The following is a 27988-nucleotide window of genomic DNA, read 5'->3' on the forward strand; positions in this document are numbered from 1 at the left end:
AGTTGCAGCATGCGGGCTCAGTAGTTGTGGCTCGCGGGCTCTAGAACGCAGGCTCAGTAGTTGTGGCACACGGGCTTAGTTGATCCGCGGCATGTGGGATCTTCCAGGACCAGGGCTCAAACCCGTGTCCCCTGCATTGGCAGGCGGATTCTCAACCACTGCGCCACCAGGGAAGTCCCCAAGCCCATTTTCAGAGAGTGGAGAGGTTGATGTGAGCCCTTGATGGGAGGAGTGGCCAGTCACGTTGCCAAGATGCACGTGACAGGGATGGCAGGAGTTTGTGGCCATTTTGCTATTTCCCACATACATTAGAGTAACTTCAGGTAGTTGAACTGGCATTAACATGTCTTGCAGACTGAATCTGGACATGGGAGAAGGAAGACCGTGTTTTTGCCTATAACTTCAATTTGATATGAGATACTTCTCTGGGCTCTTACTTTGTTCTGTCACTTTTGAAGTTTGGCCATTTACTGGTAGACTCTCTTATCTTGCATTCTTGAGTTGTGTTTCCATTTTTGGTCATGTTTTAAAATTTTTGATTAGTCTATGCCATGGTGCAAATATGATTTTTTTTTTCATTTTGTGGTATTCTGTGGATGTTTGCCTTTCAGAAATGTTTTGTGCTTCAACCAGTGGCTTGAGCTTCCTTTTGGGCAATTTTGGAGCTACACTCATGGCAACTTCCAGAAATCCATCATTGTGATCTGATACACTGATCCTTTTTTTTTTTTTTTTTGTAGTACTTGTAGTGTTTACAACGTAGTACCAAATTCCACCCATTTTATTAGTCTATAAACATAACCCCATACATAATGACACCTGTGTTTGAATTTAGTCATAACTCAGGGCTCCAGACATTACTATGTAATCACTGTTAACTCATAGAGCATCCAATCCGGGTTTTTCATTCTCAACTTCTGCATCGTTGGCATTGTGGGCCAGATAATTCATTGCTCTTGGGGGCTCTTCTGAATATTTTGGGATGTTTAGCAGCAGCCCTGCCTCTACCCACTTGACGCTAATAGTCTCGCCCTTCCACCCTTACTTGTGACAACCAACAGTGTCAGCAGATATGGTCAAATATCCCCTGGGTGGGAATGGGGAGTGAGAGATAGGTAAAAATGCCTCCAGTTGAGAACCACTGCTTTAACTTGGAGACGCTGAGGCAGAAGAGAGAAAGAAATTGTGAAGTATTACTTATTATTAGAGAGCAAACTAGGATTGGCAGCCAGACAGGGAGAATCTATAAGGGAGGAAGGGGTGTGGCCATTTTTCAGCTACCTTAAAATTTAACCTAAGTTGGCCCTGGATTCCTCTGGATTAACCAGGAAACATCAAGTTGGGTCTTGCTACCCATTGAAAGTTTCGTCAGTATCTCAACTTTATTGTGTTAGAAGTGGATTAAATGTAAATAACACCCCTGGGAAAAAAATTTTAGGAGATATGCTGACCATAGATAATGGATTTGGGGAAACTCTTTATTTGGAAATAGTTCAACATACACAAAAGTAGAGAAAATTGTATCATGACCCTTCTGATACTCATCACCTAAGATCCTAAATGATTGATTAATGGCCAGTCCTGGTGCATCTATACCCCGCTCACTTCCTCTGCTATACACTCCTGAGTTATTTGAAAGCAAAATCATTTCATTTGTAGCTATTTCAATATGTGTCTAAAAGAAAGAACTTAAAAACCAAAATTATAATACGCTGGTGGAATTTTAATCTTCTAGAAAGGACAAGAATGAGAATTTATGCCGAGTAGTATCAGAACATAAGGGGAAAGCGTGAGGGTCAAAATCAAAGAGGCTTGACATTTTGGCAGATTAAAAACTCCGGGGGGTGGGGGAAGGGAGGCCCCGGTGGTCTAGTGGTTAGGACTTGGCGCTTTCGCTCTGGGGCTCAGGTTCAGTCCCTGGTGGAGGAACTGAGATCCCGCAAGCCCTGTGGCACCGCCAAAATTAAAAAAAATAAAAATAAAAAAGTAAAAAAATACTCCAGCGGGGAAGGGAGGTTGGAGACACTGTCTCTTCGAGCTCCTTTCCGCTCTACATTTTCCCTGCTTGAGTGACTCTTAGAAATGCCTCTTTGAGCATAACTTAAGGCACAGGGAATCAGGATCCTTAAAAAGGAGAGTAAGCCAGCAGGGAACAGATCCATTTTTTAAAAGAAGAGGAAAAAAACATAATCACAAAAAGGTATTGAAATATTCAATCACTGATGGATTGCTCTCTGATGACTTTCAATGACTTTTTAGCCAATTGGGATCTACTTTTAATAAAACAAAGCAAGGGGAAAGGCTGCTTGCTTTTTAAGATTTTGCTAGGACTACGGTATTTCTCTCCTGTTCTAATGTATTCTGAGAAGTTTCTTTCTTTTGATTTAGACTTCCTCACTTGGTTTTATTGTGTCATAAATCTCCTGTGTTTGGTGAGAGCCATGGTGTATGTGAGACCCAAGCAGCTTGCTAGATAACATCTATTTCCCCCCCTTCTCTTTAGAAGATTAAACTGAGACTGTTGTGTCTGATGCCAGAATAGATTTAACTAACCATGTTTCCTTTACATGTAGGTCAGTCCAAGGGACAATTCTGCACTGGATCCTATTATCCATGGGTTGAAGGGCGTCGTACATCATGGTAAGTAAGCTGCATACACTTCCTTTTGCTGGGATGTGAAGGGCTAAGGTCTCCACCTAAAGGAATGGGTTATCTTGCAGAGGACGGAGTATGACACCCATTCCTCATCCACTGATGTTGAAGGGCATGAGGCCCATTATTTGATGGGTAGAGAGCACATCCATTTATTACCTGCAAATGGATCTGGGTTAACAGTAAGCAATTTGTTTCTCTTCAGGTACCACTCGGAATGCATGTGTTATAAATCAGAACACCCTAAGATGGTACTATTCATACACGTTGAACCTGCCAGGTGCCTCATATCTATCCTAAAATTATTCCCTTTTCAAGTAACTTTTCATTTATGAATTTCTTGATTTGCCCCACAGATGTAGGGGAAAAAACTTAAGTAGCCATGACAAGTCATTAAATTTTGCCGCACGTGAGCAAGTACCATCAGCTACTAGAATGGAAAATGCTAGGCCGTGTTCTGTGCAGCAGACGTCTTATCCTCAATCATAAAACGGGGAGAGAAAGTAAGATAGATGGGTTCTGTCTTACCCAACTGTTTTTTATTGGAGGAATTTCCCTGCAACTTTATTATCGGCGATGCATCATTACCTATGACATCAGGATCTTTTAATTTCAAAAGTACCCTTGTCACAGGGAGGTGTGGAGATGAGAGGTACTGTAATGATTTGCAAGATTTTAATAATCTAATTAGAATTCCAAAGACATTGACAGAAATAGCATTAGTAACCTTAATACACCTCCCCTTCATCTCCACGGCTATGATAAGACATCTTCACACCTTTCTGGGAGGATGTCTTTTGACATTAGCCAATTCTGCAGAGCTTAACAAACATCTTACCCCCTTTCTCTCAGGGAAACAAAACCAGTTATCAGTGTTCCGTGGAAGCAGGTAGGATTTTGGATCGTTTTGCTCTTATAAGTGTTCAATCATACAGCGGGTAACAATAATAAACCTAGTGAAAGTAGAAAAATAGGGTGACTGAAAACGCCTCATTGAGGTTTTCACTTTAGGAAACGTCCATTGCTTCCCGATTTTCGTTTGTATCTCTGAAGAAATCTCACGCAGAGCTGGGAAGTAGGTAGTATGGAAGTTTGCCAAGGGAATAAAACACTTTTGCCAAAACTTAGGCCGTCTACCCCTTTGTGATTTGATGTTGATAGCAGTAGTGGTGGGTGTGAGATGTAGGGAAATTTGCACTGGGCAGCCTCAAAAAATGCACAGAAAGTTGATGTTATGGGCAACACGCTGTGTTCTCTGAGCTCCTTCCCAGAAGGTGCCCGGGAACTCTCAGTTCATCAAACGCTTTCTTGGAATTCCAGTCTATAATATAGATTATGAGGTTGGGGGTTTGAAATATACTAAGTGATGGATAGATCTTCCTTCCCCCTGACTCTCCTTCCTGTTTTAATACAATCACCCCACAAAGAATTCTGGAATCTTCAAAACAGGTACCTCTTCTTCAGCCTGAGAGGAAGCACTCCATCAGCTATGGCATTTGAGTGGGTCTGTGTAATCTCATTTCCATGATGATCATTGCAGGACATTCCACATGTTAAAGATAAGCAGTAGGCTTCCTTTAGCCCCCAAATCCCCAAATCTCAGTAAACTCACTGCATAGTGATCATTTGGTTCATGAGCTGCATGCCGGCATAATTGTGTAATCCTTCCTCATTATCCACAATTAGCCTCTAAGAGGCAGTTATATGCAGGAATATGATACCTGTTACTGGGAGGATGGCAGAGACGCCCAGTATGAGGTTTCAACGCTACCTCCTAATTGAAAAGTCAGAGGAGACCTGCAAAAAATAGTTCCCTGCAAAGGAAGTTCCCTTCTTTTTTTCAGTGTAACAGAAATAATTATCCCCTGGGAGGGGTAGGCATATTTCTTCTTTAACACACTAGTGAATGTGTTTGTCAATCATTGATATTTGACAGGAAGACGTGAGCATTCCTATTTATGGGCATGTTTGGTTAAACTTTAGTCTTCTGGTAAAAGTCTGCTCTTGGTTTGCCCCCATGCGGCTGGCATAGCCCGAGAATTATTCCTCCTGCCCAGTTCTGGAGCTCAGATCAAGGTTTCTAACATCTGGCTTTTATCCTGATCATGTTAAGTAACTTACACCACAAAGGGTGCCCAGACATGTGCCAAGCTGAGGTGAGGAACTGCAGAGTCGCTCTGTGAACACAGCAACCTAGCCCGGGAGGGAGTGCCAGCAATTCTGGGGGAGAATTCCTTCCATGTGCCATCGCAGGCATTATCAGGGTCTTAGGGTGGAAAGAGCATGGGCTTTGGAGCCGGCCAGGCTTCGGCGGGGATCTTGGCTTTGCCACTCACTAGCTGGAACTATGGCTGCCTCTCTAGCCTCTCTGAGAAAGTTTACTTCTTTATTCAGCAAAAGTGTTGCACGCCCACTGGGTGTGAGCCCTGGGCTGATGTACTGGTGAAGACAGACAGACACAGGCCAGCCCTCAGGTACCTGGAAAGGAGGTGAATGACACCCCCTCTCCCTCCAGCCTGCCTGGAGTGTTACCCCTTCCAGCCTTTGCATCTGCTGTTGCTGCTTCCTCTGTCAGAAACGTTCTTCCCTTAGCTCAGAGCAAGTGTGTCTCCCTCTAATTATTTCAGGTCTCAGTTTGGATCTTACCTCCTCAGACAATTCTTTTTTTTTTTTTGGCTGCGTTGGGTCTTCGTTGCTGTGCATGGGCTTTCTCTAGTTGTGGCGAGCGGGGGCTACTCTTCGTTGCAGTGTGCGGGCTTCTCATTGCGGTGGCTTCTCTTGTTGCGAAGCACGGGCTCCAGTAGATGCAGTACGCGGGCTCAGTAGTTGCAGCACGCGGGCCCTAGAGCACACGGGCTTCAGTAGTTGCAGCGTGCAGGCTCAGTAGTTGTGGCACACGGACTCAGTAGTTGTGGCGCACAAGCTTAGTTGCTCTGCGGCATGTGGAATCTTCCGGGACCAAGGATCAAACCCATGTCCCCTGCACTGGCAGGTGGATTCTTAACCACTGTGCCATCAGGGAAGTCTCCAGACAATTCTTTCTTAATTATCCTATCCAATTCCCCATCATCTCCCCATTCCCATCACTCCTTGTCACATCATCTTAGGCTTCTTTCTTTGAAGTACTTAAAAGTATCTGAAATAACCTTGTTTGTTTATTTACTCCTGTATTACTTACTAAAGTGTAAGCTTCATGAGGGCAGAAGCCACGTGTGTTTAACAACTAATAGATGCTCAGTAAAATAAGCCAAATGAGCAAATCAAGTAAAGATACAAATAGGTGAAAAATATCAAAATATAAAATTGGAAAAAGAGGTGGAGGAACTAAAGGCCTCACAGGCTTTGCTTTGATTGGGAAGAGAAAGAAGTAGGATAATGGCTTGGAAACTTGATTCTGCCCGAATTTCTGGGGCCATTGCTGACTCTCGTTTTGATAACCGTCATCACTTCTGTCATTATTCCAAAAGAGAATGAACATCTGAAGTTGTTAAAACAAACAAACAAACAAACTTTTGTTGGAACTAGAAACATTTTCAGTTGAAGGTCCTATGAAGGATTTGAATTATCTGTTACTGTGATGGACATAAATAATCGTGCCCTTCACAGAACCTCTGGCTTGGGAACAATGACAGAGACGTATACGAAGAAGAAATCAATATGGATTTCTGTTGCAGTTCACAATTGGCTTTTATTTCTTCAGCTCTGGGAGTCATATCTTAGAATATTCATTCCTCATTAAGTGGATGTGTTTTTTTTTTATAGGAAGCATCTTTTTTTTAAATTAATTAATTAATTTTATTTTGGACTGCATTGGGTCTTCGTTGCTGCGTATGGGCTTTCTCTAGTTGTGGCGAGCGGGGGCTGCTCTTCTGTGTGGTGCGTGGGCTTCTCATTGCAGTGACTTCTCTTGTTGAACAGCATGGGCTCTAGGCATGTGGGCTTCAGTAGTTGTGGCACATGGGCTCAGTAGTTGTGACTCACAGGCTTAGTTGCTCTGTGGCATGTGGGATCTTCCTGGAGCAGAGCTCGAACCTGTGTCCCCTGCGTTGGCAGGCAGACTCTTAACCACTGCACCACCAGGGAGGTCCCTAGGAAGAATCTTATATGTTCCTTTAGCTGAAATGGCAATGAGGAATCTGGTCCCACCAGCCAACCATTGGCATTTGGTCAGTAGGGTCCTCTGTGAAGCAGACACCAAGATGGAATTTTAAGTGCAGGCGAGTTTTTTGGCAGGGAGGGACTGCCCAGGAAGGATAAAGAGGAGAGGGAGCAGGAGTGGGTGGGGAGAACACTGGGACCCCAGTGCAGGTCTGATACCTCTAAAGAGAGGGAACCTAGGAGGACTGGCTGAAGGCAGCTCTAAGAAAGTCTTGGCTGGGACCTTGGAGAACGCCAGAGCCAAGACTGCCCGTGAGAGGAGCCCTCTGTTGGGCAGCAGTGGCCCAGCCCTGCCAGGTGTGGTCATTGGCTAGAGCATCCCAGCGAGAGCGGCCTCCCTGCGAGCGCCGAGGTGTGCCCGAAGGCACAGCAGCTCCCAAGCCTCCGCAGAGCGGCTTGTCTCTAGAAGGAAGATCTTAGGGGTGTCTCCTGTGGCTGGTCCAGAGGTCACATCTTCCTTCCAAAGACATTTTCCTCATCACCTTGCCAAAAAGTTGATGACTTGGTCCTCTCACTTTTAAAATGCTCAGAACTTCTTACAGTCACTGCTTGTTCCTTTTGTGCATAATTAATAAGTGCCTCATCTAAGTACACCATGAAGCTAGGCAGAGAGAAAGCACAGCACACATGGACCAGCCCTCCCTGAGTTTGTAGACACTCAGGAGAGACATATGGTTAAGCATGTAATTACATTAAAGAGTGAGGAGGGACTTCCCTGGTGGCACAGTGGTTAAGAATCCGCCTGCCAGTGCAGGGGATACAGGTTCAATCCCTGGTCCGGGAAGATCCCACGTCACGCGGAGCAGCTGAGCCCGTGTGCCACAACTACTGAGACTTCGCTCTAGGGCCCACGAGACACAGCTGTTGAAGCCTGCGCATCCTAGAGCCCGTGTGCCACAACAACTGAGACCACATGCTGCAACTACTGAAGCCCACGTGCCTAGAGCCCGTGCTCCGCAACAAGAAAAGCCACCACAATGAGAAGCCCGCACACTGCAATGAAGAGTAGCCCCTGCTCGCCGCACCTAGAGAAACCCCGCACGCAGCAACAAAGACCCAACACAGCCAAAAATAAATAAAATTATTTTTAAAAAAAAGAGTGGGGGGCAGCAGAAGATTTAACTTAGACTTGGGGCTATAGACCGGGCATTGCAGACAAAGTGACCATGAAGACCTAAAGAGTGCATAGAGGTTGTCCAGGCAGAGAAGGGAGTATAAGGTTCCAAGCAGCACCAGCACAGAGGTGGCATGTTGGAGACTCTGAGCTCTGGGACCTTGCTACTCTTGTGCAGGGGAGCTGGGGAGAGATACCTAGAAACCTCTTGGCAGCAGAAAGTGCTCTTTCTTTTTGTTTTGTTTATTTTTTATAAATTTATTTATTTTATTTATTTATTTTTGGCTGTGTTGGGTCTTCATTGCTGTGCGCGGGCTTTCTCTAGTTGTGGCGAGCAAGGGCTACTCTTCGTTGTGGTGCACAGGCTTCTCATTGTGGTGGCTTCTCTTGTTACGGAGCACAGGCTCTAGGCGCACAAGCTTCAGTAGTTGTGGCACGTGAGCTCAGTAGTTGTGGCTCATGGGCTCTAGAGCGCAGGCTCAGTAGTTGTGGTGCACAGGCTTAGTTGCTCCACAGCATGTGGGATCTTCCCAGACCAGGGCTCAAACCCGTGTGCCCTGCATTGGCAGGCAGATTCTTAACCACTGCGCCACCAGGAAGTCCCAGAAAGTGCTCTTTCTTAAGTGTTCATTTTTCTATGTAAATTGTGATTTTTACAAACTCGGAAGCATGAAAAAATATAAATAGAATGAAGAGAGGTGATTTGCCATTGATTCTGGTCCTGTCTATCCATTGAGCCATAGGTGGAAGCATTAAAATGTATCTAATCAGGGATTTTATTTACACTACCGCCAGCATACCCTGGAAAGGAAAAGAAATTGTGACTCTATTCACCGCTCTGACCCAGTCATTCACAATGCTTTTTGTATATAAGAACCAGGACTTGCAAGTAGCCACACCTGATAGAAATATTGGTTTCAAAGAGCTTAGTCTAATTCTAATTTTTTCAAAACCCATTTAAAAAAAATAAACTTGTGGGGCTTCCCTGGTGGCACAGTGGTTAAGAATCCACCCGCCAACACAGGAGACATGGGTTGGATTCCTGGTCTGGGAAGATCCCACATGCCACAGAGCAACTAAGCCCGCGTGCCGCAAATACTGAGCCCACGCACCGCAACTACTGAGCCCACACACCACAACTACTGAAGCCCGTGCGCCTAGAGCCCGTGCTCTGCAGCAAGGGAAGACACCGCAATGAGAAGCCTGTGCACCGCAACGAAGAGTAGCCCCCACTCGCTGCAACTAGAGAAAGCCCGCACGCAGCAATGAAGACCCAGTGCAGCCAAAGATAAATAAATAAAATGTAAAAAATTTTAAAAAGCAATCCATTTAAAAAAATAAAATAAAACAATAAACTTGTATGTGAATTTGTGTAAAAATGTACCAGTTCCCTTGTAAGTAGTTTGTACCCAATTGACCAATGCTAAATAATGTACATTATATCCTCTGTCTATTAAAAAGAATGTATTATTTTTCTTTCAAGTTTTTCAATTACCTACTTTCTATTCTTTTTCATAATATCCACCCAAAGAAAATCCAGCAGACTGTACATATACCTAGTCTAGAATGCTGTCAGAAAGGCATTGGAACACTAACTGCTCTCTCATGTCAGTCATCTAAGAAAGATCCATTTTTTTTTGTTTTTGGAAGGAAACTTGCTAGTAGTGATTGTTTAATTGTTGAGCTTTGACTATCCACCCCTCTTTTTTTTTAATATTTTTTTTTTGGCTGCATCGGGTCTTAGCTGTGTCACGTGGGCCCTTCGTTGCGGCACGCGGGCTGCTCTCTAGTTGTGGCTCACATGCTCAGCAGTTGCGGCACGCGGGCTTAGTTGTCCTGCGACGTGTGGGATCTTAGTTCCCTGACCAGGGATCAAACCTGCCTCCCCTGTGTTGGCAGGCGGATTCTTAACCACTGGACTACCAGGGAAGTCCCTGTCCCTCTTCTCTCATCGCCTTGCTTGCTGTCCTTTCCTCTTCCACTGAATGTACCACCTTAGTGCGTAGGAAAGTATCTTCCTCCTTCACGGGAAACATAAAGGGGACAGTTAGAAATTGCCTCAGACACCAGTCAGGACGAGATGGCTCTTCTGCCTGTCCTCCCTCCCCAGGCTCTTCTGAGAAACTTATCAGTGAAAGTACAAATACATTATCACCCGAGAACGCCCTTCTAGTGATGTCACAAAATGAGGTGCTTGCAAGCTTTCCTTGTTAAAACTCACCAATAGAAGTTGGGTCTATGCAAATCAAACTTTCTTTGCAGAATACCTCACCCAGTTGTTGACTAGTTTATTCAGTGGGCTCACTTTGGGGATATTTTCTACCCATCTTCTCCCCTGCCCTGGGGTGCTCATTGTCAGCTCACCAGATCTGTGGACAGTGTCCTAGAAGAGTTAGACTCAGTCCAGGCATCTAGCAGAAGGGGAGGTAATAAAGTAGATCTGCACATACATGTGACTACCTGCCAAGTGTTTTCATTTGGTGGTGAAAGCTGGAGTATCTGCATCTGTTCTTTTTTCTATACCCCACCTGCTAGGATTGAGGTTTCTATAATCAAGACTAACCTGGAAGAGACTCCAGTCATAGAACAACCTGAATTCCTTCTAAGGCAGTGGCTAGGCTTTGCCTTGTCAACTGCCACTGCATCATTGGCCACAAATACATGATTTTAAAAGAAACTAGCCCTGGGGCACAGCACTGCTGGCACTCCAGGACAGCCACTGTGGGTCTGAAGGTGGCGCAGCCTTTCCAAAAGCCGTGTAGCCATTGCTGCCAAAGTTACACATAGGCCGTACCCTCTGAGCCGGCAGTTCCACATGTAGGTATACACCCAAAAGAAATGGCTACAAAAAGACCTGTACACAGGAGCTTTGTTTATAATAGCCCCCAAATGGAAACAGCCCAGATGTCCACCAAGGGGAGCCTAGATATTCAAGTTTTAGTGTATTCATACAAGGGAATAGTGTGCAGCAATTAAAAATGATGAACTTGATTTACACAAAAACGAAAGAACATGTACTGCATGGTTCCGTTTATGCAAAGTTCAAGAACAGACAGAACTAATCTCTGGTGGTAAGAGTCAGAATAGTGGTGTGAAGGGGTACGCACAGTGAGTGAGAAAGGACTCAAGGGAATCTTCCCAGGCAGTAAAAAAATACTATATATCTTGATCTGGAGGATGATTAGATTACATAAATATATTATAAACATTTACTACACTGTCCCCTTAGATTTGTGCATTTGACTGTTTGCAAGCTAAAGAACAGCCCATGGATATTATACATTAATTTCTCAAAAATATTACACTCACGAAGCTCAAAAACAATCTACCATCACGCACCAGACAGTCCAATATTAAAAACCCTGACAGTGTCAAGTGTTGGCAAGGATATGAATGCTGGGAACACTCAGATTTTCTGGAAACGGTTTGGCAGTGTCTAGTCGAATTGATTCAGTAGTCCCACTGCTATGTATGTCCCCTGGAAAAACTCAGATAAAAGTGCACCATGAGGGACTTTCCTGGTGGCACAGTGGTTAAGAGTCCGCCTGCCAATGCAGGGGACAGGGGTTCGATCCCTGGTTTGGGAAGATCCCACATGCCGCTGAGCAACTAAGCCTGTGCGCCACAGCTACTGAGTCTGCGCACCTAGGGCCTGTGCTCTGCAACAAGAGAAGCCACCGCAATGAGAAGCTCGCGGACTGCAACGAAGAGTAGCCCCCGCTCGCTGCAACTAGAGAAAGCCCACACACAACAACGAAGACCCAATGCAGCCCAAAAATTAATTAATTAATTAATTAAAAAAAAAAAACAAAATGCACCGTGAGCTGTGTATGAGAATGTCTGTGGCATTGTTTTTCCTAACTGCCCAAACCCAGAAATGCCTCTGATACCTATTGTTAGCAAGCTGGATAAATACAGCAAAGTGTAGTCCTACAACAGAACAGTTCACCCTAGTGAAAACACGTGGAGTCCCGTGGCTCACACCAACATGGGCACATCTGAAAACTGTGAAGTGATACAAGAGTCTGAAGAATGCACAAGGTATTCTTGAACAAGTGTTCAAAAAACGGGAAAACCTAACCTTGGTTCTTTAGGAGTGCACATGTAGGTGGTAAAACTACAAGAAAAGCAAAGTAATGATTATTTAAAAACAGAGGATGGCGGTTACTTCTTGGAGTGGGATGGGAAAGTGATAAGGGCCTGGCACCGGGAAGGGTGGCAAGTCTCCCCCTGTTCAGAGTGGTGGTTACTCCAGGGTTCACTTTAGGATTATTGGTTAACAGTATGTTTATGTTTGTACACCTTTCTGCATGTGTGTTAAATTTCACAATCAAAGAAGACAATGATGAGTATTAGAAAGAGATTCAGGCAGTGCTTTCTTCTGGGAGACGTCGAGTACCAAGTGGCCTCACAGCAAACAAAGAGGGGAGTGACAGCATTTTATTTTTTCTTTACAAAACTTTTTATCATAAGTACCCATGACAGGTTGTTTGTTCTCTCTACAAATTGATTGTAGACCAGAGAAAGAACTGTGGCTGCCTTGGGATTGTATCATTAAGCGATGACTTTGGAAGCCAATACTTCCTTGTGGAATTTAGAAAAAAGAAATCAGAAACCAAAGGGATGGGATGGCAGGTGACAGGTCTGAAAACAAAGGCTCCTCGTTGTTAATGGGCTGGTGCATCCTGGCTCTGTACCAGGTCAGGGTATGATTAGCCTGACAGGCATCATTAAATCCTCCAGAAACCCTCTGATGTGCAGCTCTCATATCCCCCATTACCTAGAAAGGCAAGTAAAGCAGGCAGGGCCTGGGTGACTTAAACCAAGGTCTTCGTGACTTGAGGCTGACTCTTGTTACTCCCAGGCCATCTCCCGCTCTGTTCTTGGCCAGGGTTACCATTTGCATCTTTTGGTTGACTGAGGCTCATCATATAGACTTGTTAAAGGGGCAAGTGAAGAAATAGTAAACGGGCCCATACGCTCATCCTTCCAACACCATTTTGATTATCCCTGGAGTGAAGATCTCAACATGAACTTTCTAAGACTAAATGGCTGAAGCTTCTGAAAAATATCTTGCATGGACTTTGGAAGAGGAAGACAAATCCTAGCACAAGGAACATTTGGAACAAAGCAAACTATTTGGTGAAAATGGCCATCTGTGTTGTTACAATCCAGCAGCAAGAAGATGGAGCAGAGATGAGTTGATTTGATTTGAGGGGTTCTTGCCTGTTTTGTGTAAGTGAAATTTAAGCCCCTTTGATCACAGTGTCCATCCATCCTTCCATCGATCGTGCCTAATAAGTGCTAGTTCGGGTGTTGAGGGTAAGATGATCAACTAGATTTCCTCTGCCTTTGGAAAAATTTTAATCTCAGGAGGAATCTTTCCTTTTCTTTTCTTTTCTTTCTTTTTGGTCCTTGCCATTCTTGGTGACGGTCAAAGAGACTATAATTTGCCTACAGAATCATGTCATGTGTTCCCATGAATACAGCAATTGGAACTTTGAAATTAATTTATTTACTTATTTATTTATTTATTTTTAATGTTGATTTTTATTTTTGTCTGCGTTGGGTCTTCGTTGCTGCACGTGGGCTTTCTCTAGTTGCGGTGAGCAGGGGCTACTCTTCATTGCGGTGTGCAGGTTTCTCATTGCGGTGGCTTCTCTTTTTGCGGAGCACGGGCTCTAGGCGCACAGGCTTTAGTAGTTGCAGCACATGGGCTCAGTAGTTGTGGCGTGCAGGCTTCTGTAATTGTAGCACGTGGGCTCAGTAGTTGTGGCACACGGGCTCTAGGGTGCATGGGCTTCAGTAGTTGTGGCCCGCGGGCTCGGTAGTTGTGGCTCACGGGCTCTAGAGCTCAGGCTCAGTAATTGTGGCACATGGGCTTAGTTGCTCCATGGCATGTGGGATCTTCCCGGACCAAGGATCAAACCCATGTCCCCTGCATTGACAGACGGATTCTTAACCACTGCACCACCAGGGAAGTCCCTGAAGTGAATTTTTATAAAAAATCTGCATCATGGAATACCTTTAGAGAAATGAAATTTTATTACTTTTCACTTGAAATTTGACTCTTAGGAACACTGCTGAACAGAGATTCTAGACCAGCACTTCAGAGTTCAGGCTGTCTTGGATTTGAATGCTGGCTTTGCAGCTTGGGAGCTGTGTGATACTGTACAAATTGTTGGCCCTCTCTGTCCCTTAACCTGGGAAAATGACAATTGTGAAAGTATCTGCCTCGTGGGTATTAATGCTAAATGCTTTAAGACAGGGAAAGTACTGAGAAGGAAGGGTGCCTGGAGTGTGTCCACCGTCCTGGAAATCAGAGATCAGGAAATACAATCTGTGGGCCAAATCTGGCCCACTGCCTGTTTTTGTAAATAAAGTTTTATTGGAACACAGCCATGCCCATTCATTTACTTACTGTCTATGACTGCTTTTACACTATAACGGCAGAGTAGTTGTGACAGAGAGACTCTCTGGCCTGCAAAACCTTAAATATTTACTTTCTGGTTCTTTACAGAAAAAGTTTGTCAACCCTGCCATGTCGAAACGGTAACTATTGTAGCTCTACTAATAGTGTTGCCTTCACAAAGTGGTTTGTTTATTTGGGGACAGTGCAAATACCCACTCAGGTCATTACTTACCATTTGATACACTTTACAGAGATGGGCTTCAGGTTTGATATTGCCCAGATTGCCACATCATCCAGATATATTTCAATGAAATTAAAGAGGGTTCTGTTTTAATGTTAACCTTCAAGGAAGAAATCATTCAAATTTTCTCCCTTTTGAATGGGAAACCCAGTGCTATATTATCTACAGGCCACTGATAGTTTTGAACATCTTAACACGTGACAAAATTTCCCCCTCTGAAATTTATGTTTCCAGCATCTAATTACATGGAACTTTCCTGAAGTGTGCTATAAATATGCAGCACCCTGGTCTTGACTAATAGGCTCAAGTCTGTTATGGATCCAGGGAGGGCAGATGCTTATCTGAACCCCTTTGATCTCAAAATCTTCTAGAAACAGGCGCTCTTAAGCCATTTCCACAGTTTCCTGGCTTTCGGTTTGTCAGAACCACCACCATAGATGTGGGCTATTTCCATTTCTTTTCTTAGCCAAAGCCAGGAAATGGAGTGCTGTGGGGCTCTATTTTATCACTAATAGCATTGTGAACAATCATGTTGAGTCAGAAAAAGACTTCAAAAGTGATTCCTTTTAGGTTAATTTGAATTTGAGGCTAGTCCTCATTTAGCCAGCCTCCTTTGTCAATATGTCATCATTTGAACAGGATTATGGGAACCCAGGGAAATGCCCTTTTCCTGGTTGTTTCACTGGGGTGTGAAAAGCAGAGAGTTTAAAAATATGTCTCCAATTATATACTGTGAAAGTGCTCGCTAAAGTGCTTGGGGCTGCCTGCTGTGACCTTCTTACCCTGCTCTATGCATGTCATCTTGGTATAGGAGAAGCAGGGTCACATTGTGGCCAAGAACCCAGTCTCTGGGTTTGAATACCAGTTCTGCTTTTGACTAGTTGTACAACCTGCACAAATCACTTCACCTCTTTGTGGTTCCATTTTCTTAACCATATAAAGTGGTGATAGTAATACCAACCTTATTGGTTTGTCTTGAGTCAGTGACTTATTGTACAAACTTGTGTCAGCACCCAGTGTCAGCTATTATCACTGCCATCCCCCCACCCTCACCCCCAACAAGTTGTTGTTGTTACTTGTTGATGTGAGTATGGTGGAGGCCATGAGGTGACAGGAGATGATGGTGGAGCTCTGAGTTCTGCCCCATCACTACCCAGCTATTGAACTAGAATGTATGTTGCTTGACTTAGTTGGGTCGTATGAAAATAAAATGAAGTGATGGAGAAAATGGGCACAAAGATGATTTGGGATAGCCAGTCCCTTTGAGACCAGGGGATAGGGTAGTGGACCAGGGACCAGAAAGAGGGTGAAAGGAAGAAACAGAAACATCTGTTAACCCCTGGCTATGTGCCTAGCTCTGCCCAGATGTTCTATACATAGAGTCTCATTTAATCTCAGCAGTAGCCCAGGGAGAGAAGAATGCTTAATCCATGGTACAGATGGGTAAACTGAGGTTCACAGAGATTGGCTCATTTGTCCCAGCTCATGGCAGTGGAACAGTGATTTGAACCCATTTGTATTGGACTCAGATGCATTCTGCTGGGCCAGTTTCCAATTCTAGCATTGACTGTCTTCCTAATTATTGTCAAAATCACTTAACTCTGGTTTCTGCCTGGGTTTCTCCTCTGTGAATTAGGTCATTGACTTAGCATCAAAAGGAAGCTAAAAGAATGTACACACCATGCCAATTATGGCCACCAGAACCAAGTGGGGGAGAGAGGCAAGCAACGGAACTGTTCAGTGATAACACTGGGGTTTTGTCACTGTATAACTCTTATAATTTAAACATTATGTTCATTTCCGTAATTGTTGACAAGACTCTGCGCTCTTCGTGTAGTTTCTCTTTGGAAATGTTAATGTCAACATATGCTTTGTTCATACATCAGCCCTTAAATCAAAATGCTACATTTGGCCACCTGACCACCAATAAACTCAAGGAGGCTAGATGTCTTTGAACCTGGGTAGAGTGGCTATTTCATGACCTTGGAGTGCCACCCTGGTTCCTTGAATACAGGAGTCTGATTAATCAGGTGAGCTCTCTCCTGCTCAGGCCGCCCTTGCTCAGACCCTGAAATAAGATGCCATAGTGGGGGCTTCTCAGATCTTCTCTGGACTGTGCCCATGCAGAAGGCCAAGGGGTGTGTATTAAATCCTCTGCACCCTGGTGGAGAGTGTTTCAGAGGCAGAAATAAGCTCCACACCTCTCTATGTCCTCGTGTAGTTTGCTCCATTCATGCTTGAATAGTATTGCTTGTTGCCATCCCTTCTAAATACCCTGCCCTTCACAGAGGAGCAGGTGTCAGCAAACTTTCTTAGTAAAGGGATTCATGGCAAGTATTTTTGCCTTTGCCAGCCATCCATTCTGTGCTACAATGACTCAACTGCACAGTAGTAGCCTGAAAGTGGCCACAGCCCGTGGTATGGCTTTGTTCCAGTAAAACTTTACTTACAAAAACAGGTACTAGGCTGAATTTGGCCTCGGGGCCCCAGTTTCCCCACTTCTGACTTAGAGCTACTTAGTGACTTAGTTTGATCGCTTTTTTTCAGCCACGTATAAAGGAGCTGCTCTCTCAGGCCCTGTCTTGGGTGCTGGGGACACACTAAGGAGCCACAGTCTTGATGTAGTGGAGCTTCCAGTCTGCTAAAAAAAAAAGAAAAGAAAACTGTTACTAATCAATTACACAGCCTGTGAGGGAGACCCAGGTCTGTACAGCTGTGACCGTTGGCAAGGTCACAGCCCTCATCATGACGTTGACACCTACTTCAGAGGGTCGTGAGGCCTCAATGAGAGAAAGGCCACAGCAGGGCCTGGCACCAAGTTCATGCACCGTAAATGTGAACTAGTCAAAAGACATGAACTACAGAACATCCACGGTGTGGATGGAGTCTAGGGTTCAGGTCAGTGGAGGGTAAACTGAGGCCAGGGAATCCGGTCAGTATAACAGATGGGAGTTTGCTGCCACCCGGCCTTGTGAGCATCTTGCACTGTGACCACAAAACAAGCTCTGGACCCAGCTTCTAGTAGACGCAGAAAGCTGATGGGGACCTTCGATGTGAATCCTATTGAATTATTTCAACCTCCTATTTCATCAGTTCTGTAACTCTCATGTCTTCATATTTTTATTGAGATGTAATTGACATATAACATTATGTTAGTTTCAGGTGTATAACATAATGATTTGATATATGTCTATATTGAAAAATGATCACCACAATAAATCTAGTTCACATCCGTCACTGCACATAGTTACAATTTTTTTTATTCATATTTTAACAACTCTAAAATTAGGACGCACCTTCCAGGTGATACTGTATCATTGCTTAATTAGCAACTTGTTGCCTTTACTAGTGGCATTTGAAATAATGGTGCATCTTACGATTGATGGTGACATGGCTATGAAGAAATCTAGGATTTATTGGTTATTTAAAATACACCAATTGCTGTGTTTGTTTGTTCCTTCATTCTCTTTTCACAAAGATTGGGCATCTACTATGTTCCGGGCAGTGTTTTTGTTGCTGGATATACAGAGTGAACAAAACAGGCAAAGGCTTTGCTCTTGTGGAATTATCCGGCTCTTGGAGGAGACAGACAGTAAATAAGTGAATGCATCTGGGAAGGAAATAAACCAAGTGTGATGTAGATGGTTAACAGCAGCGGGAACAGCCTTAGATGGGGCGCTCAGGGTTGGCTCTCAGGAGATGAACTGAGATCTGAAGAATGAAAATGAATCACCCATATGGAGTGGGGGTGAGAGTAGGGCAGGCATTGTAGGCAAAGGGAACAGAAAGGTGAGAAGGGAGGTGATGGACAACAAGGGAGAGGGCAGAGAGAAGATGGGTTACAGAGTTAGATCATGGAGGGTCTCATGGCCGTGGTGAGGAGTTCGGATTTTATTCTAAATGAAGTGAGAAACCACTGGATGATTTTGAACTGGGCAGTGTCAGGGTTAGATTTATGTTTAAAAAGCTAAATGAGTTCTTCAGTCTTCAGAGAGATTTCCTCAGCTGATCATGTTTATGTCAACTGCAGGTGAGGAACTGGGGGCCCAGGGATACAGAACTGGGTAGTAGAAAGGGATACCCAGACTCCCTTCCCACCTCACTGTGTGATCTTGGTTCAGTCACTTTCCTTCTATGGACTTCATTTTCCTTATTTGTAAATGAAATAGAACTAGCGTCCTTCAAAACTCTTTGGAACCCCGCAGAGTTCTCTGTGGTTCTTGGGTGACTTCCCCAGGATCCCCTTGTTGTAACTTCAGTGTGGTGCTTTTTCCTTAAAATCATCTGTCATGAAGTCTTGCAGACAGCTACACCTTGAAAACGGTCCAGCCCCACTTCATTGCCCCGTCTTTGCTGTTTCATTCTCCTTATTGATGAGAGAGAGAGATGAAGTGAATGACAGTCAACATCCAATCAGATAGAGCAAGTTTCATTTCTTATATTTAGGTCATAAAATTAGTTCCTTGACTCCCTCTGCCACCATCTTAATTATAATGTAATGCTCTCTTACTCCCTGGTGGCTTCTAGATGCCAAGCTCCTGAAGTCCCTGGATTCTGGCCTTCAGCCTCTTGCTTTCCATCCCGACCTCCCACTTCCTGATGCTGTTGGGCAGGCCCTTCTCTCACCAGCTTGTCAGACCCGTGGCCCCTCCCAGATCACACAGCCCATCGTGCCTACTCCAGGCTTAACCCAGAGCTGCTGACTCTATGTCTAGTGTTTTGGCCTCTTCACAATTTTTAGCCAAATTCCAGATTATCCTTAACCAGCAGCTGATTTTTTCCTCCTAGAGCTGTCAAATTTGGGGCACTTGAACTTTTCTTCCACTTTCCCTTTTGCTCCACTTCACTCCAGCCACACACCGGGCAGAATCCCTTTGCAGGGGCTTTTCTCTGTGCCTGGAATATTCTCCCCAGGTAGCCACCTGGCTTGCTTCCATCTTCAGGTTTTTCAATCAAATGCTTCCCTCTCAACCAGCCTGCCCTTTGACACCTTTTCAAAACAGTGGTCAGGGGAGACCTCATTGAGAAATGTGTCATTCAAATATGAGTAAGTTGTTAGCAGCTGAAAGGCATTTGGTCCACAACCAGCCATGAATAGAGCAGTGAAAAAAATGTTCCAGGCAGAGTGAAGAGCCAGTGCAAAGGCCCTGGGGTAGTGTGATCATGGACCAGCCAAGAGGTCAATATGGCTCAACCTAAGGGCCAGAAAGTAGCAGTGGATGAGGCTGCAGAACAGGGAGGAGCTCACTGACACAGTCCTCATAGGAACTGGCTTCTCCAGTGTGATCAGCATTATTAAAAATGCAGAATCTCAGTCCCCATCCCAAACCTACTGGATCAGAATCTACAGTTTAACAGGCTTCCCAGGTGATTTGCATACACATTAAATTTGAGCAGCACAGTCATAAGTCTTCTCCTATTTAGCATGACCTAATCCCCAGTTTTTTTCCGCTGTCACTCTCCCTACCTTCCCCAATATGAAGCAGAAGGCCAGTGCTACCCCAGTGATTTTAAGCTTTTAAGGAAAAATTAATAACTTTTCCTTATAAAAATTTTGGGAAACCCTGAAGAAACCAATCATTGGGCTAAACTGAAACTTGGGCTTTCCGTTCTTAGTTTATTTTATATACTTCCCTAAAATTGGTTGATTCCTTGTTTTGGGGATAGGACTGGTTTTCTTCCCCTAGAGACTCTCACATTCTGTCCATATACTTTCCAATGAAATATTTTGTTCATTTGGGTGTGTGTGAATATTTTCAGTATAATTCCATATTTCTCGATTACTGTAGAGTTTTCATCTCTGTGTTGATCATCATGTTTTATAAAGACTTTCTTTTTTCCTATATAACCAAAGCATTGAAAACATTAGGTTATTAACACACTGAAAAATGCAATCAATCAGATGATTATCATCTAATGTTTTAATGATCACATTTTTAATCCAATTATGCATGTTTGAATCTTTCAAATTTTCTTTAATTAAAGATTGCCTCCTAGCACTGCTATCAGAAATAAGAAATTGAACAGAATCGAGCCAGATATAATTTAATGTTGAAAGGAAATTGCAAGGATAACCGGGCCGCTCTGGGTTTAATTGCTGACCATGACTTTAAAGCCCTCATACAGAATTTTCTAATTGATAAGAAAAATTTAATCATCTCCTGATATACTCCGTTTGCATTCAAATAAGGTATTTCTTTTTCTAAATAAACCTCCCCTAACTGATTATTCATATTGTCATTCAGAATGCTTGAAAATGAAAGAGTTGGGTGAAATGTAGACTACTTAATATAGTGTGTATTTAATATAAAAGTCATACATTATTCATAATTTTTGCAATTTGAATAACTTTGAATTTCGCATCCCTGTTTCTCATCTTTTTCTTTGATGAACAATTAATTATTAAAATATAATATTGTCTGCATACAGCACTGGGATACTTGAAAGTAGAATATGAGATTCATTCCTTTTCAGTTCTTTTAGCTAGTAATGCACAGTACTTGCTTATTATGGTATAATGGAATGGATGGTAGGATAAGTAGAGTATTTCAAATATTTTTCTCAACTAGTTAAGTGTCTGGGATAGGAATGTTTCTAATTCAAATTACTAATAAGAATAAAAGTTAGAGGCAGAGTGCTCTGATCTGGATGGCTTTGGAGTCAACTGCCCTTTTACAATAGGATTCATTTAACAAGTATCTATCTGTGCTTATTCTATGCTAGACACTCTCCTAAGCCCTTAACTACTGTTAATTCATGTAATACTCTCCTGATACATAAACCTCCAGATGAGGTCATTATTATAACCCCATTTTACAGATGAGGAAACAGTGACAGAGAGGTTAAGTAACTTGTCTTAGGTCAGAGCTTTAAGTAGACCAGTTAGGATTCAGCTCCAGGGGCCTGGCTCTAGCAGTCCCTCCACTTTATAACATGTACATTTATTAAGATTTTCTTAGTGGGAGAGTTTAAGTTTTTAGCTGAAATGTACATTCTTCCTTCCTCCCAGTGGCTGAACTCAGAACACCCAGTCTTGGGTCCAGCCAGTTGAGTGCCTTGTGGCTTCTGCGAACTTTGTGGGCAGTGCCAGAAATACAGGGGTACCATTTCTAAAGTTACTTCTAACAGTTAAGCATTATCAGCACCCCATTTGCCAGTGGAGCACTCCTATGGGACTGAGCAGGAAATGGAATTTTTAGAAAGATCAGCAAAAATCAGTGTTCAAGTTGAACATTGCAGAAAGTCAAGGGAGAAAGAAAACAGCTCAGGAGTTAATTCTGTAACGTATGTTCATAAAAGAAATTACCATTAGTGATGGGGACCCCTGAACATGTGGCGTGCCCCACCCCCCCTTGCTGTGGCTCTCAAGATGACTTTCTAACACTTGCCCCCCACCCTCCTATACTTGGCTTGCAATCAGGAGGGCACAATATGGCCCGATGGCCAAATCCATTCCACTGACTGTTTTTGTATGGCTCCAGAGCTAAGAATGGTTTTCACATGTGAACTCTAATTAAGCGAAATGTTCTTCCCGCCTTTCCCCTGCCCAAAAGAATTCCTTTCTTCTCATTAGTAGATGTATATTTTTAAAATTGTCCTCAGTTATTAGCGTTTTGAACATTGTTAATAAGGTTGTGGAAGTGTGTTTATTATATAGGTACCTATGTAACATCTTTGATTTTGCCTCTTGGCCCTGCAAAACCTAAAATATTTACTATCTGGCACTTTACAGAAAACATTTGCTAGTCCCTGGCTTAAAACACAAAATAAGCTGGCTGGCTCTCAGCCTACTGCTTGCCTTGATAAGTGAGGGCTTATAATGGACCAGAGATCACAATGGACCAAGTGCTTGCCTTAATAAATCAGGGCTCACAAGGCACTGTGCTAAAGCCCCTCACATTTATTAGCTTGATTAATTGTCACAGCATCCCTGAGGGGTAAATAATCTCAGTATTCCTATTTTACAGGTAAGGGAAGTAGCTCAGAGAGGTTAAGATTTTTTTTCCCTAAGGTCACACGGCTGTTAAATATCAGTTGATTCCGAAGGTCATGCTAGAGCTTTGACAAAGAAAACTCTAACCTGCAGTGCTCAGATTGATGGAGACTGTGTCAGACATGCTGTGCCTTTGAGGCGTTAGTAGTTATTATTAGTTAAAAAATAAAACACATGCACGAACATTGAAGGAAGTGCATGGCTATGTGAGATATACGTGGCTAGGTCTTGGTAGTTTAGAAGAAGAAGAAGAATAGTGGTAATAATACAAGTAATAAGAATTAGAATGAGAATCATATCTATCATTTATGAGATGCTTACTCTGTTCCAGGCTCTTTCTGAACCCCTTTCTTATACTGATTTATTTAATCTTCGCAACAGCCTAGGAAGGTGTAGTAACTAAGGTCATACAGCTCACAGGTGAAGGAGTTGGGATTTGAACCCAGCAGGCCGAGAATCTGCTCGTTTCACCAATCCCTGAAAGGGGTGGAGAGATGAGGTGTTGATGAGGATTTCAGCATTACGTGATATTTCCTGCTCCCAGGCTTACTGTTTCAGATCCTAAGTGGTGTCTTTGAAGAAAGAATCCCATCCCAGTCTCTGTTTTCTCTGTAAGTTTTTGACCTTGGGTCCATTACTTCTCTCTGGTCTCCCATTTCCCTACCTGTAAAATTAAAGAATTGGACTAAATTGGTGGTTTTCAAAGTGTCCCTGGGTTCCCAGCTCAGCTTCAGCCCCGGTGGCTGTGCTCTGGCTATTTGAGTTGCCTGGCTCCTGTGTAAGATTTGGTTTGAAGAAAAGGTTCTTTGGTTCCCGAAGCCACTGACCTAGGGTGGTCTAAAGCCCTTTCAGGTCTCAGAATCCGGAGATCCAATGGCAGTGATGGTGGTGGAATCAGCAAGTAGTGAAGCCCCTCCCTTTTCTGTCCCCCTCACCAACTCTACCCACCCCGCCACTGATCTGATTACACCTTCTAAGCAATTAAATCAGAACCTGCGTCTGAAGCCCTTGGGTTGATCCAGGACAGAGAAACCCTCCTGCATTTGTAGCAATGGTCACACCTGCGGTTTCCATCAGTCCTTGCTGAATTCAGGAGCCCATACAAGAACTTACGTGAGTCCTGATCCCGCTGAAACCGTGTTCCCTTTTGAAATCCACCCACTTCAGATTGGTGGGGCAGGTGTTTCTCATTTATCTTTTTTCTATTCTTTAAAGCCACAGCCTCTTCCTCGAGTGGGTGCTTTAGATGCGGGCTTTGCTGCCTCGTGCTTACAGGGATTGTCTTGTCACTACCTGTCTGCATACAGCGTGCTTAACTGCAACCCTAATATTGGGTCAGGCCCCTAGGGGAAGACTCTAAAGGTTTTCCGGTCCTTCAATCTGGAGCCCTTGATCTTAAGGCAGGTTAGCGTGCTGCGGGGTAACGCCGGGTTCACCTGCAACGTGATGGGGAAATGAAGGTGATTTTGTGGTTCATGATGCCAGGGCCTATGCACCTTCTATTGCCTGGGGCCTCGTGTTGACTATTTGCACGGCCCAGGAAGTGCAGCAAGCAAAGGCCAAAACGGTTCCTCCTCTCAGCCAAGCACGCTTACAGAGATTTCCCCCATCATTAGGCTGCTGGTAACCGGGTTAAATTAAAGCCCAGATTTGCCAGTGGGCGGAGGGGTGATTCTTTTATTTCCAGCCTTTTGTCCCGTAGAAACTGCTTTTGTCATTTTGATTATAGAACCCTATGATGCATGTATTAATTAATACTTAATTTTTCCCTTTAAAAAATGAATTGAAAACCTTTGTGAGAATCAGCCAAGGTTTCTGAGCCTCGTGAATAACTGCTGCCACTTTACTGTTCACTAGTGACCTTGGGCTTAGTGATTTAACCTCTCTGTGCCTTAAGTTCCACATCTGGAAAGTTGGAGTATTAAAAGTACATACTCCATAGGGTTGTGATGATGGCTTAAGAATAATGGAAGCCTGGATTCCAAACTCAACTACACGGTTGTACGTTCCAGCTCTGTAAATTGGGGATGGTAATACTTCATGGGACTACTTTAAGTATTAAATCAATCTTTGTAAAGCTCTTAGAACAGTACCTGGCACATACAGTAAGTGCTGTTTAAATGTTTGCAACAGATGAGTATTCAGAAGAGTGCCTGACATATAGTAAAAGCTAAATAAATATTAAGTTTTATTCAACAAATCTCTACCAAAAGGAAATTGCCATTTTCATTATTCTGATATAGTTGATTTCTGCTAGGATTTTGCCTTAACACCCAGTTACATAGACCTTTTACGTCTAAGGATACACATTTGCCCAAATACGTATACTGCTTGTTCTGTATGAAGGAGAAGGGGGGAGGAGGTGTGAGGCTGGGAATAATATTCCTGGAAGTCACAGGAGTGTCCATGAAGTAACCTGGAGCCTTGAGGTCCCCGAGAAATGTCCAGGAGCGCATGGAGGAGGCCATCGAGGAGCTAAGGCAAGCCATTAGCAGGACTGTAATAGCCTTATTACATCCCCAACAGGATTGAGGTGGGCATTCCAAACTTAAATGCAGGGCTAGATGTTTGAAGACCCAGGTAGAGACTAAAACCCTCTCTGATTTGTGAAAGAAGCTGGATGATCTACTGGGTCTGTTTGAAAGTGTTATAATATAGTGCCTAAACTCTGTTGCACTGCTGATTCCTGCCTCAGGACCTTTGCACATATTGTTCTCACAGCTTGAAATGCTTTTCTTTTCCTCTTTTGCCCCCACAGTTCAATATTCACCTAGTTTACTTTAGCTTCTTCAGCCTGAGTCAGAATTGTGCAAGCTCTGGTGTCAAGGTGCATGGGTTCATATCCCAGCTTTGCTATGTAGGAACTAACCTCTTCTCTACCTTGTTTTCCTTGTAGAGTTATTGTGAGATATCATTGTTGGGTCCCAGCTTAAATGTCATTTCTTCTACTTAAGGAAAGACCACCCCACTTTTGTAAAAAGAAGCCTATTTTCAGGGCCATCATTTTACAAGTTCAGGGCTGTGCCTTGATCTGAATAAGCCTTGGGTGAAACCATAATGAAACGTAACCAGCTTTGGAATTGCACTTTACCATTGGCTTACAGTTTTCTTTTCCTACTTAATCTCTCGTGGGAGTCCCAAAGTTTGTCCGCCTGATTGTTAGTTCATAAGGATTAGACGGAGAAGGGGTCTATGACGAACAAGATGCGGTATAACTGAATCACTTTGCTGTACACCGAAAACTAACAGAACATTGTAAATCAACTATATTTCAATAAAAAATTTTTTTAAATTAAAATTAAAATCAACATTAAAAAAGACTTAGTACAGAATATATATTAATATATAAAATATCTCATTAATGATTTTAATTTTGATTACATGTTGAAATAATATTTAAAATATAATGGGGACTTCTCTGGTGGTCCATTGGTTGAGACTGCATGCTTCCAATGCAGGGGGCGTGGGTTCGATTCCTGGTGGGGGAACTAAGATCCCACATGCCATGTGACACGGCCAAAAAGAAAAAAAAAAAAAGGATTAAATAAAACATATTATGAAAACTAAAAAAATATATATATTGGAAAGGGGCAAGTTAAACAAAACCAAGTCTATTTCTTTTCTGCAGGATTTAGTGACTTGACTATGCTAGTGTTTTGTCTATTTCCTGGGGGAAGAGGGAGGGCCTGAAGTGTTGCCCAGTGTTGTTTACCATGGGACCCATTTTTCATGAAATGCAGTGCAGTACGATGTCTCAGAGCACACACCCTGGGAAATGCTGCTTTGTTTTCTGTGGCTTTCCCACCACCAAATGCTAGTGCTTCTCGGGATGTAAATAGACACAAGACTTGTGATGTGGCACCCGCATGCCGAGGGTTTTGACTGTGTGTCTGCAGCATAGAACGACTCACCACTGTGCTTTTCTTTTCCCTCTTCCCCCAAACAGAGAAGGAGACCTTTCTGGATCCTTTCGTCCTCCGGGACCTCCTGCCTGCATCCCTGGGCAGCTATTACCGGTACACAGGTTCTTTGACTACCCCACCGTGTAGCGAAATTGTGGAGTGGATAGTCTTCCGGACGCCTGTCCCCATCTCTTATCATCAGGTAGCTATTTGGCCCCCAAAGGGCTTCTGTTTTTACTTGTTTTGAGTTGACTTAACTATCTAACATTGCTAGACTATATCAGGGTAAGGATTTTTTTTTTTTTTTTTTTTTTGGCATCCTTTGCTTCTCATTGATTCTTTTCATTTTTTCCAAGAAACATGTTTTTGCACCCAAGAATTGTAAAATATAAAACGTGGTTGCTGAGCCACAAATAAACTAGCTGAGGAGAACTGCAGGCATGAAATCAGGTATCTTGTAAGTATTCAATCTTGAGGAGATAGTAGCTACCCTCTGTGATGACTCTGTGCCAGGAACTCTTTTCAGCTCTTTATATGTGTTAACTCACTTAATCTTCATGAACAACAGTCCTGTGAGGTAGGTGCTATTTGTACCCCCGTGTTATAGAGGAGAGACAGCAGGAGTGTAGTGACTTGCCCAAGATCACACAACCATTACCCAGCCATGGTGTCTGATCCCAAAGATCATGTTTGGAGCTGCTAAACCTCCCGTAAGTTCAGAAAAGAGAAATTTGTATACCTGAAGAAATGAAAGAAAAAATACCATTGATTGAGCTCTTTCTGTGTGATAAGCATCTTACATCTCATCGACTTAGTTGCAAGACAACATTGAGAATTGGGTATGTTGCACAGAGACGGGACACATAAGAACATCGTGGCAGGGACAGATTGCGTAACATGCCCAAAGATTCATGGTCAGTGAAGGTAAAAGCCAGAAACCAAGCCCGGGTTTGTGTGATTCCAAACCCATGCTGCCGACCCCTACATGGAGCTACTTCTCTCCGAGTGTGGCCTGGCAGATGTCATAGGGAGGTGGGTTTAGGCTGAGCACGTAACTGTGGGAAAGAATTTGGTGAAATGGGGATGAGGTTGGGGGCAATGTCAGAGGAAGAGGATCCACCGGGCGATGAAGGGCTTTGAAATCACCTCCTGAGGAATCATAGATGGAAGGGGAAATAGAGAGGATATGTCAGTCATCAAAAATGCAGCCTGCACGGAGGTAGAAGTAGAGTAGATTTCTCCTCCATAATTTCAGAAAACAGAGCCAAGAACAACAGGTAGGATTTGTAAGGAAGTGGATTTGAGCCATTGACCCGGACTGTCTAAAAAATGGAACATTCCTATCCGAGCCATCCATGGAAATGCCTCCCCAGCATTGGACAGCTAGGGGTAAGGCTGATGTAGAGGGAAGGTGGAAGTTTTGAAATTATGTGATAAATGTCAGTAATATAACTGAAGAGGACACAGGCAACAAGATTATGGACCTGGCTGGCTTGGGGAATAGTCCAAAGACTTT

General features: G+C 43.5%; 1 protein-coding gene across 6 annotated transcripts in view; it reads left to right on the forward strand.

The window, feature by feature from the left end:
• PTPRG (protein tyrosine phosphatase receptor type G) overlaps positions 1 to 27988 on the forward strand; it is a 725147-nt gene that overhangs the window by 546509 nt on the left and 150650 nt on the right. For all 6 annotated transcript variants that reach the window (XM_082412077.1, XM_082412078.1, XM_082412080.1 and 3 more), the window contains exons 6-7: positions 2574 to 2640; positions 26517 to 26674. In XM_082412077.1, the coding sequence (XP_082268203.1) occupies positions 2574 to 2640; positions 26517 to 26674 (225 nt within the window). The remainder of the gene's footprint in view (positions 1 to 2573; positions 2641 to 26516; positions 26675 to 27988) is intronic.

This window comes from Balaenoptera physalus (genome assembly GCF_965194825.1).
Source record: "Balaenoptera physalus genome assembly, chromosome: 11".
NCBI classification, from domain to species: domain Eukaryota; kingdom Metazoa; phylum Chordata; class Mammalia; order Artiodactyla; family Balaenopteridae; genus Balaenoptera; species Balaenoptera physalus.